The following is a 12,491-nucleotide window of genomic DNA, read 5'->3' as shown; positions in this document are numbered from 1 at the left end:
GTTTTGCTGTTACCAGAGCAAAGAAATAACTGGTGAAATATAATAAATCAAATTTATAATATATTTATATATTTTTTATATATTTCATCTCGCATTTCTATTATATGAAATCATTCTACTGAATAGTAATTATGTAATTGTTTTTGAAATTTGAGAAATTGTTGATAAATATCGATATATTGAAATGATACAGATATCCCGATATATCGATAACATCATTGAGATATTATTAAGGCGAATAGAAGCAAGATAGATCGTAATGTATTCTGTATAATAAAATAATTTAACATATATTAATTTTTATTTAAACTTACTACTCATTACTGTATATTGTTTGTAATCTTGTCTGTCTCAAAGAATTATATATGTACATTGTGATTTATGTATCATAAATATAACATATGTACCTGATTTTTTTTTTTTTTTTTTTTTTTTTTTTTTGAAATCACATGGATATCATTGAAGAATATTTAGATTTTTTGTTTCTATTTAATTAATGCAAAATTATGAATCAGTATTGGAATTTTTGTTTGCAAAAAGCAGGACAAATTCTGCCAAATAGAAGAACAAGGTTACACTAAAAGTACAGTAACATGTTGTCAATAATATGTTATAAAAGTAGATAAATTTTTAAAGATTTTATTAAAATTAATGCATTGCATTCCTCTTCAATCTTTTGACTTTACTTTAAAGATATTTTCACGATATATCGTGAAGTTATTATTAAATTATCGATAACTTATCGATAGCCACACATTTTTATTTTATATTAGAATGACAGAATGATTCATTTAATTGCATTCCCTGAAATTATTTATAAACTATTTGTTGCATGAAAAAACGTTTCTAATAAAAATTGTTTATCATTAAAATTAGCATGCAAAGTAATAATTAATTTTTTGCAATTTCGTTAATTTCTTAATTTATTAAGATATGAAGGTTGTATCAAGTTTTATAACCATAATGAGTAACATTAAAAAATATCGGCGATTATGGGCTTTTGATCCTATATACGTTAATAATTTCTTCAATCCACAATCAATACTTTTTCAAATCACGTGTACAAAGCTATACATACTATGAGTGAAAATTTAAGTTAACCTTCATATTTTCACAAAGAAAAGAAATTACAAAAAGTAATAATCATATCATAGTTCTCTTCATACTAAATAGTTTGCAAATGATTCCAGGTAGTAGGAATAATTAACTCACCCTGTATACAGGGTGTCCAAACTGAAGCAGACCACTTAAATATTTCCTCTGTTTACAACGACACGTTTATGGCATTATTCGAATGATTTCGAAGCAGAAATATCAAAGAAGCATGATCTATTGTGAAGGATCTCTTCTTTCAATTGTATCTTAAATGGATAAAAAAATACATCTGAATATATCTAAAATAGTCATCTTTGAATGTATATAATCAAAATGTGATAAAATTGCAGACATGTAAAGACCGTGTATGACCATATGTTACTTATGCTTATGTCAGAAATGCTCAAGGTGATATTTGTCAGTAATGAAACAATTTTTGATGCGAACAATCACGGATTGTGATGTTCTTTCAATTTGACGTGGTAACAACACAAGCTATAATTATATGATTTATCATATTCTTTGGAGTAATAGATTACTGGTGATGAACTTTTTCTGTCAGTTTTCCTCGAAGAAGAAAGTCTAATAGGTCAGATGAGGTAAGTTCATACACAATCCTTAAATTACTTTACAATTTCATTTGTACCTTTTCAAAGTAACATTTTAGGCATATTCAGATACATGTTTTTATTCGTTTTTGGATGTAATAGAAGTATGCACATTTCTCTGATAAAAAAAGGAGATCTTGAGGACAGCTATCCAGAAGACTGGCCCCACCGACATGATTATTCGAAACTATTCAAATAGTACCATGGACGATTTTCGTGTCGTACAGAAGAGATATTCCGGTGACCTGATTTAGCGTGGACGTCCCATACATCAATTTGTGCTGCAACAAACAGATGCAAATAATGAACAAGGCTTTGGAAGAAATTAATTCGTTGTAACATGTGCTACTATATGTTCATATCAATACCTATATGTAGACTAGTGAAGACAATTACAAGTCGTTGGACCTAATAGCGTCTTACTGTGTATAAATCGATTATGTTCGATGAAATGTACCTTGGAAGCCATCTTTGCACTTGCATTCAAAACCATGTTCCCCAAGATCGATACATGTGCCGCTGTTACAAGGTTTCGTCGCGCAATGGTCAACGATAAGGGTGCAATTGGGATCTCTGTAGCCCTCGCGACATTTGCACTCGTAATCAGCGATACCATCGACGCACACTTTCCCGTCAGGGCAGATCACGTCGATGCAGTCGTCCACATTGACATCGCAGACCTTCCCTTCGAAGCCGCGGGGGCACTCGCAGACAAATTCACGCCGTGACCTTGGTATCAGCGTGCAGTTCCCATTATTCTGGCAAGGATTTATCGCGCAAGCATTGTACTCGCGCTCGCAATTTTCATCCATAAAATCCTTCGTACAGTTGCATATGTATCCATTAATTCGGTCTATGCAGGTGCCGCCATTTTGACAAGGTTGTGACAAGCATTCGTCCACGTTGATCTGGCAGTTTTTACCTGGTGGCATTGAAATACGTTTCATTAAATAGAAATTGTCAATTAAATTAGATAATTACCTATTATTGTCACTTTTATTGCTGACTACTTTTTAAATAATTATATAATAAGAATGTATGATTAATAATGATGAAGTAATACTTGCAATATGGCGGGTATTAAAATTGTATAATCGGATTTCTTTTTGTACATGGGATAAGAAATTATTATTTATTATAGACTTTCATTGTAATTCAAGAGGTAAATATTAATGACTGCTCTAACTAAAAGGATTACTTGATGGTAAAACAATGACATAATGGTAACAGAAAATAATATGAAATAACACAATTAATAACATAAAAAAAAAAAAACAAAAACAAAGGTACAAAATAATTCCTTAAATATACAGGGTAGGCCAGAATTCTTAGTGCAATCGGACAGGGGTGATTCTACGTGAAAAAGCAAATCGAAAATAAAGAATAAAATTTTTTCATTTGAAGTTTCGTAGTCGAGAAAATCGGCTTTGAATATCCATTGAGCACGCTGCTATACTGATGGCCATCTAAACCATAGTTAAGTGCACGCGTTCTCGTTGAATATTCAAAGTCGATCTTCTTGACTACGAAGGTTCAAATGAAAAAATTTTATTCTTTATTTTCGATTTGTTTTTTCACGTAGAATCACCTCCTGCTCGATTGTAATACGAATTCCGATCCACCCTGTATAGAAAAGATAGGTCATTTTTAAAACAGGTAGTATTATAGAGGGTTAATATTTTTGAGATTTTTCGAGTCTCTAGTTAGTAGTAGTTAGATGCAAAAGGCAGGTTTGTGACGATTAAATTTTCAAATGATAAAATTAGTCTTATTTTTCTGTTTCGTTGAAAAGAATTGAAAATCGAAAAATTTATTTAAGAAATGTTACACAATATAGAAACTATATAACGGGTATAGTGTACCCGTAAAATATTGTAATTAAAATTTTTTATATCCGTATAATTGTTATTGTCCGCAAAAAAAGTGTTAACCCTTTAACGATTATGCTCGTCTTAACATGGTTTCGACTTTATGTAAGGCTTGCCTTATTCCGTGTTAACACGGTCTTACTTTATTCACTGAGTTTATATGAAACTATGTATGTATACTCGCGTGTATCAATTTTTCTAATTTTTCTGTATTTTTAACGATCAGGTACTCGATTAATAATACAAAAATTTGGAATTTTCTGACGGATTTTTGTCAAATAATTAGGTCGTTAAGACCTAATTATAGTTTTAAGACCTAATTTTAGCTATTGATGTCAAAAAATGATTAATTTGTAACATATTTAATCTCAATATTCCAAAGTGGTATGTAATAATAGATATATCTACTGCTCTGAAATAGGACTATATGATACTTGAACTAAATTTCATTACGCCAGAAATGTTAAGAGCTATACTAATTTCGCAAAAACGTAGGCATGTACTGACTGCATCAAGATTGTATTCGGGCACATGAACTACTAGGTAAATGCATTACTTTTGCTATTTTATTTTCTACTTTCCCCATTTCAAAACAGTAGGCATCCGAATATTAGGAGTAAATACCATCTAAATCAGTGGTTCTCAATCTGTGGTACGCGTGCCACTACTGAAAATCAGGACAGAAACACATCTACATACTAGCCAGAAGGGTATGATTATTTATTCTTGCATAAATCTGTAGAATCCAAAACATCTTCAACGTCTTTTAGTTTCGAATCAAAATAGTTTTTGAAATTATTTTAATACTGAAAATAATTAATATTGGAAAATTTGATTTATAGATATTACTCTGCAGATGGGGATACTCTTTGGGAACAGTTACCAAAGTTTTTGGGACCCTCACAGTCCTGTTATATGGCCCCAAGTAGCTCTGGATTAGATGTTAGCCAATTAAGATTGCATATCCAATTTATCTGGGAATGTATAAATATTTTAAAAAATATAGGTGATACGGAAAAATATTCGAAATGAATGTTGCAGGATACCATGGAGGTAATGTTACTAACAATGTTAGTAATGTTAACATTATAATATATAATCAGCCATTTGCACTCAAACGATGACACTGTTTTAACACCAGGAAGCTCAAGTAACGAGTATGAGACTATAACTAGATTAAAAGTAACTGCACGTGAAATATTGAAACGAAATGCACCTGATTTTCTTCTTTTATTTTAACATAAATGGTATCACCGAGCTTAGAAAAATGTAAAAAAAGCTTCGAATTGTTATATCTTTATACCGAAAAAATTTTCGAATGCACAGGGATAATGATTTGAACAACCGATTGCATTTCCCACCATGCTAAACAAGGAATTGGCACTGTTAATTTTAATCATCTTACTATTAATCGATATCCTTTTTAACTAGATTAGAAATCTAATTCCAAGCTCTTCTTAGATTTTTATAAGCTCGCTGATACTCTTTATGTAAAAATAAAAAAAGAAAATCGTGCATTTGCGTGAAAAACGAACGAATAGAATCATTTTATTTCGATATTTCGTGTGTAGTTGTTCTTAATATAATTATCACCTCTTATTTGCCATTTAAGTTATATCATTGAAAAAAACGGTGACTGGGAGTTACCTCTCGAGTGCAAAGGGTTAACAAAATTACGTATATATAATTACATATATTATATGTAGCAATGTTAACGTTATAACGTTATAATGTTAATATATTAATATATAATATATTAATATTTATTTGACCTTATTTTAAACAACCTTGAAATCTCCTGTGAATGTCAAATTTCTAAACATTAATCTATATTTTTTATCACAAATTTTTATAATCCACGTCGAATCGTTTTCGAAATATTAATTATTTCTCCTTTTCTTTTTGCACGTATCATAATCGAGATATAAAATTTCGAAGCTGGCACGCCACTATTTTTTCTAGAGCAATTCGAAAGTTCTTAACTTTCATGAAGCCTGGTAAACTTTTTTCTCTAACACGAGTGTCCAGTTGCAACAAATCTATTCAGAAATATATACCTTACCTTTTAATAAAGATAGCTTGGAAAACTAAAATTTTTAATTTCAAAAAACCTTTTTGTAAGTCGAGAAATTCTTTCTTTTTCTAAATAAATGAATTTATTCACAAGTATCTTATTAACTCAAGAAAAATGGTTGGAAAATTCAAATGAGAAATGAGAAATTCTAAAAGTACGTCAGGCGAGCTGATGTACGCTAATGTTTTCGGAAATGGTAGTCGTAACTCCGTAACTAGCAGACGCTTGTCCTCACTCAGTATGGAGAGTGGGGATAGCGGTGAGAGGTAGAAGTTGGTGAATCGGGATCCTTTTGCAGTTATTTAAATATAATCCAGTAGAAAAAAAATTTATTTCGTATAATTTAAATTCTTCTTTTGTAAAAATATAATTTCATATATTTGTGAGATTTTTCTGAGAAAAACGAGATCAAACACGATATAGTAAGACGACACTAGACTAATAATAATAATATGATAATGTATTATGCTTATATATGTACATATTGCATAATGGGTAATTAGAAAGTGCATCGATCGGCAATTTTCAACCAATGTTTCGCAACACATTAATGAACTATGAAGATTTTTAATATGCTGCGAAAATTTCACCGAAGTAGTCAAAATTGGGGAAAAATTCTTAAATTGAAAATTTAATCCCAGGAGAAATACTACTGTTTCCTATAAATTGTTAAGTAAAAAAGTAAAAATAGATAGTTACTATTATCATTGTTTTGTAAATCAGTCAAAATTAATCAAAATTATATTTATCTAAAAAAATCTATTTTTTGATATGCTATAGAATTTTGGTAATCAGTATATGTATGCTAAGAGATGAAAAAGTTGAGAATCACTGGTATAGACGAACATACATCTTTTTCTGTAAATCAATTGAAAATTATTTTTTGTGACCTTAGCACAAAATTAATTTTGTTATATGCTGTAGACTTTTAATAATTAGTTTGTGTGTGTCAAAAGTTGAAAATATTTGCAATCACTAGTATAGATAGATCACTAGTATACATAATCCTTTATAAACTGACTCTTCACCCTGTATTAACCTGGACAAATTGTATAGCAAAATAAATACCTACTTTGACCAAGGTTGTGAAATTTCATCGCTTTTGCAAATGCAAAATCACATATTTTTCTGTAATTGGCATTAGATAGTACAGAAATACTGCTACTTATATGGACACATTAGTGATTACAGATATTGACCAAAATGACCACTCTCGAACCGGTAGTTGAGAGACACTGTTCTATCATAATATAGAGTTCGACGCACGCAACCAACCCGCGGCGTGCATTAGGTAACGCTAATGCCAACGACACGTAAACTTTGAAACTCTATATTTCGATAATGGTTAGTACGAAAGACACAAGTGAATAGTATTTCAAATACGATTCGATGTCGACTATAACAGTATTTAATAAAAAATCTAAGTTCCTATTACTTAAGTATGAGAACTTAAACATGATTTTCACTGTATTTTCAAAGTGCTTGCACAGTCAAAATAGTATTACAGGATGCGTCTTATTTCAATTTTTGAATGTAACTATTTTCCAGACTGGTCTTAAAAAATGTTTCATACACAACTTGGTTTTGTGACGGACATTTTATAATGGTCACGAATTTTCATTGTGTTGTAACATTTGGACTTACAAGGTCGTAGATATTTTCCTCAAAATGGTGCGAGTTTTATTTGAAACATTGTTTGGAATTATTTATAGTTTGACAAATGATTGAATCCACAGATTAAAATTTGTCTATATCACCAGTATTATTCTACACCATATATTTACATCTTTCCAGATAAATCAGACACTCCGTAGAACAAACTCGAATGGTAACGTAGGTCAAAGTCACACGCGACAGACCCCAGATACAGCCCAGTTATACAGGGTGATTCGTTCACTAATGGATTCCAAGGGACTATTCGAAATATTTTACTACTTCAAACTTTACCGCGCACATATCCATGTACACAAATGTAATCGTTGCATACATTTATCGGATCGTCACGTATGGACGTTTAAGCGATAGTGCTGGCTCTAGCGAGCGAATCACCCTGTAGTTTCACAGTACAGAGCTAGAGAAGCGTAAAAGCTCAGTGTGCAAATGGAATATTTGCGGATGAAGTGATTACCAGTGTATCCTGGAAGACACTGACAGTAGTAGTTATTCTGTTGATCAATGCAGATGCCACCGTTGCGGCAAGGATCACTGGAACACTCGTCCACGTCGATGGAACACTCAGGCCCCGTCCATCCTGGCTCACAGGTGCAATAATAACCGCCGGGCTGTTTGAGGCGAGACGTAACAAACAAAGCAAGATGCCACATAGAGATACATTCGACGCGACGCGCTTGATTAATCGGGCTGGACGTGCATGCAAAGCGATTCACGCAAATGTCTCACTCACATAATCGTGACAAGCGGAAGCCTGTTTGCAAGGCAGATCGCGACAGGTGATCGGATCCTTGCACTGAGGTCCAGTCCAAAATCTCGGGCACTGACACATTATACCGAAACGCGTCTCGAGACAACTGCCTCCGTTGTAACAAGCCGAGCACCAATCCGAGGCGGGTGATATACATGTCGCTCCTGACGGTGGCGCGATGCGCAGAAGACAATAACGAACGTTTGAGATGAGTGTATGTTGTCCGTGTGATTCGTGGAAACACGAGACGGTTAGTTACAACAGGGAGGAAGATTCAGAGAATTGTTAGTCACTCGACTATTGGAGGTACTGTAGGAATCAGTTTTTGATGTAACGGGATATTTCGCGATCACTGTTATTAAATCCTAAGGCAGCGTTTCTCAACCTATGATTCACGAAAATAAAAATCGTTGTTTTTACTATCATAAATAGATCAGATGGTAATTTGTAAAATAGAAATTTCGCATGTAGGAGATATTGTATAAAACGTTGGATGTACATAATTTTGTTCATGTATAACATTTACAGGGTGTTTTATGTAATTGGGTCCAGGCATAAGTATGAAACGGTAAAAGATGGAAAAGAATTAAATGGCGTGGAACGTTGCATGAATTGAGGTTAGTATCTACTCCGAAAGTGGAGATATGTACAAAATTTCGAGGTTATTTTTTTGAACAGAATTGTACATTACAGATCTATACAGCAGTAGGTACGTCACTTTATAAAAGTCTATAAAAAAGGTATCAGAGAATTAAGGTAAAAAATTGATTAGTTTATATATTATTATTATTTGTAGTTTAAGTTGATGTGAATTCACGTTATTTATGTTTCTTTTCTATTTGTTGCTGACGTGAATTCGCGTTATCTAAAATTTTTTCCCGATTGTTCACGTGATTTCAAATATTAGAAACAGGAAAATGTATCAGTTTTGAGTGCATCAAAGAACGATCAAATTTATTGATCGAAGGTGCAAATATTGGAAAAAGGAAGTTAAAATATCTCCAAAACTAACAAATTTTCGACCTAACTACTTTAATATTATAAAGAACAAAAAGATACATCTACTTCTATATAAAAAAAATTACAATTTTATTAAAAAAAATTGTGGTAACCTTGAAATTTTCGAAATATCATTTCTAGTGTGTACGCATACACCAAGTCAGACACAGTATTTAACAACATTTAACTTTGTTCAATGAAATTTTTCCTATTTTCTGTCATTTCAGACTTATAACTGGACCCAGTCGCGTGAAACATCCTGTACACAGCGACCTCAGTTTACCAGGGTTTTAACCACTTAGGTTGGAATAACGTCTCTTACAGGTGGCTACTTCAAGCTAAGAGCGAGTTGCACGTGTTTCACTCTGATTTTTTTTACCTTAAGAAAGGTTTTACGTATTTCTTGTATATCAATTTTCACCAAAATTGGGGGCTATCTTACTTGTAACTAGACAATCTTAAGATTGAATAACATTGGATTACAATGAGTTACTAATTTATTTGAGGTGATATATATATTTCTATATATAAACTTCACTGATTCTACTTTATTTTATGTTTATTTTAATTATTATATCTATACAATTAATTTGATTTTTTTTATTTTATATTGTTTTGTATCTCTTTTATTTATTATTATGCTTCTTAGTACAATAACTTGCAGGAAATAGATATCTTTTATTACTTAATTATAGATCTTTTATTTTGTATTTTAAAAATTTATTTTAATAATCTTTTGTGCCAAAAATTATAATGTAAATAATTAATTGTAAACAGTAAAATGTCCCTTTTTGTACTATTATAATTAAAGAAAGAAAACAATAAACTTTTCATTTTATTACCTTATTAAACATTTTTGATAGCCTCAATTAATTATTGAAAAATTCAATAAGAGCTAATGGCTCACGTGGTCGTTGATTAAACTCCAAGCTAAGTGGTTAAAAATGTTATATAGAGTGCAGCTGAAAATACTGTACGAAGGGGTAGGGGGTAATTCCTCTCAGAAAAAATGTGTAGAAAAATATTTGACAGATAAAATATTATTGACAATATTTCTCTTCCTGCTACCATGAATCAAATGAATTGTAACAGTTGCGTGGAAATAGTGTTCAAAAATAATCGACATGCGTCAATATGCAGATTCAATTTTTGGGATCAAAAAATATTTTACATTCTTTCATATTTTTATTTATTTTTGTCCGAAATACTATATTCTGTCCATCTGAATTTAACTATATAATAGTATACATAAATGCAAGTATACCCGATGAACTTTTGTAATTAATTTTCTCCAAAAACCAAGTATCGGATGAAAAATATGTATCCCACATTTTCGGTTTATTTTTGCACGAAACGTCATGTCCTATTCCTTTGACTTTATTTTAGCTACAATTGTACGAATACCTAACGTTTTAAAAATTATATCGAATATTTTCGACATATTTTTGCCTGGAGTATCACGTTCAGTCCGTTTAACCTCACTTTCGCTATACGTACAAATAGGCACATCCTCAACGTATATTCAACTGCGATTTTCTCGGCAACCGAGTCTCAAATAAAAAAATTCTATTCTATATTTTTAACTTATTTTTGCACGAGGATTTAATTTATTTAATTTATTTTTCCTCCGTTCGCTCGTACAATATTTTCAGCTGCACCCTGCACTAGGGCCATTTATCTCTCTGCACCATTGCAAACCAGATATACCAAAATTAGCTGTGAGGACGTTGAGAAACGCTGTTCGGAAGAACGAATAAAATCAATTAAACGATTTAAATTGTATCAGGATTCTCAGATATACTTTTGCCAAAGTACCATTTGTTTCACCTACCTTTCCATTCCGGTAGGCAGGTACAGTTGTATCCGTCTTTATTACTCGTACACGTTCCACCGTTACTGCATGGGTTACTGGCACAGTAATTGATGGTGCAATTCGGGGGATTGCCCATGAATCCAGGTTTACAGACGCATTGCGGCCCATGCGCGTCTTCCACGCAAATACTATACGGCGGACACGCCACGCTCTCGCACAAGCTTCTGAGCTCGCAGAGCCGGCCAGCGTAGCCAGATGGGCAGTTGCAGTGATAGGAGCCAACGTCGTCCACACAGTCCGCGCCGTGCATACAGGGATTCGACAGGCACTCGTTCAAGTTTAGCTCGCAGTTCTGGCCCTCAAAACCATTCGGACAGTGACAGATGTAACCGCCGTAATTGTCGTAGCATACACCGTTGTTCAAGCAAGGATTCGCTAAGCACTCGTCGATGTCGATCTCGCAATTTGCACCTTCGTACCTGTAATTAGACGAAAATGATCGATAAATAATTATGACTTTTCCGTGTGACTATTAACTATTTTATCTAATTTTTAAAGCGGTGATTTATTTTTTTCACTTATTTTTGCACCTTCGATGGTAGTGATCGATGATTTATTATGACTTTTCGATGTGGCTATTGACTATTTTATCTAATCTTTTGATTGGTTATTTATTTTTCCTTTTCATTTTCATTTATTTATGTCGAGTAGATATGGTGTCGATAAATACAGTTTAGTATAGGTAGTAGACATATGTGTATTATGACATACTAGCTTTTAATATACTAATAATAGTCTAATTGTAGATGATTGTTCATATACTGTATCTTATCGTAGATACTTTGAAATGATGTTTTTAGTAATGATCGGAAAAGAGGAAATAAGTGATAGATATTTGTAACTGTACATTAAAATCACTTAAACAATTTTCTTTGATCCATATTTAGAAATTATTTGTAGGATAAATCTATTATTTACATGAAATTTAGATATTCTTAATAATTTATTTATATAAATTTATTATTGATAAAAGTATTACATATTGCGTATGCTATACAAATTTATTACTTATTCAGATCCTTTGTTTATAAATTATTTTAATGCTTTATGGTATGGTAGCGTTTGGACCAATAAAATCTTAATAAAAAAAAATGTTAATAAAATATTCGGATAATAATTTAACAATATCAGACAGATTACAAAATAGAATACTACTAGACGTAAGCCGAGCAGAAATTTCACATAGTACTCAACTAACTCTAATCCAATTATTTACACATGAATTTATGCTACAGGAACCAGAATTCAGATAGTGGAGACAATTACTGCACTATATCTTAACTAATTCCTTACTATATGACCAATTTGTCTCTTAATCCTTTCACGAATATATATAGAAAGAGGAGAATTTCAAGATTATATCAATAAAATTGGAAAATAATTCAACGATTACATTACATTACATTACATTTATCGGAGATACGGACCGTGGTGGCGCTAGTGAGTTAAGTAAAAAATCGTTTTAAGGCTGCCATAAAACGTTTACTCGTGAAAGGGTTGGAGGGTTGAAAGTATTGTAAATGGAATTGCACTATTTTTTCTCAATTTAAAA

At 32.0% G+C, this 12,491-nt stretch overlaps 1 protein-coding gene across 1 annotated transcript in view; it reads right to left on the bottom strand.

Moving 5' to 3' along the window:
• crb (cell polarity complex component crumbs) overlaps positions 1-12,491 on the bottom strand; it is a 91,494-nt gene that overhangs the window by 11,017 nt on the left and 67,986 nt on the right. The window contains exons 6-7 of the mRNA XM_017900733.1: positions 10,898-11,358; positions 2,161-2,625 (exon numbers count right to left, since the gene is read on the bottom strand). Coding sequence (XP_017756222.1) covers positions 2,161-2,625; positions 10,898-11,358 — 926 coding nt within the window. The remainder of the gene's footprint in view (positions 1-2,160; positions 2,626-10,897; positions 11,359-12,491) is intronic.

This window comes from Eufriesea mexicana, unplaced genomic scaffold, assembly GCF_001483705.2.
Source record: "Eufriesea mexicana isolate 0111107269 unplaced genomic scaffold, ASM148370v2 scaffold1362, whole genome shotgun sequence".
In the NCBI taxonomy this organism is placed as follows: Eukaryota; Metazoa; Arthropoda; class Insecta; order Hymenoptera; family Apidae; genus Eufriesea; species Eufriesea mexicana.
Note: the sequence above shows the minus strand (reverse complement) of the source record. Positions and strands in the feature narration are given on the sequence as shown.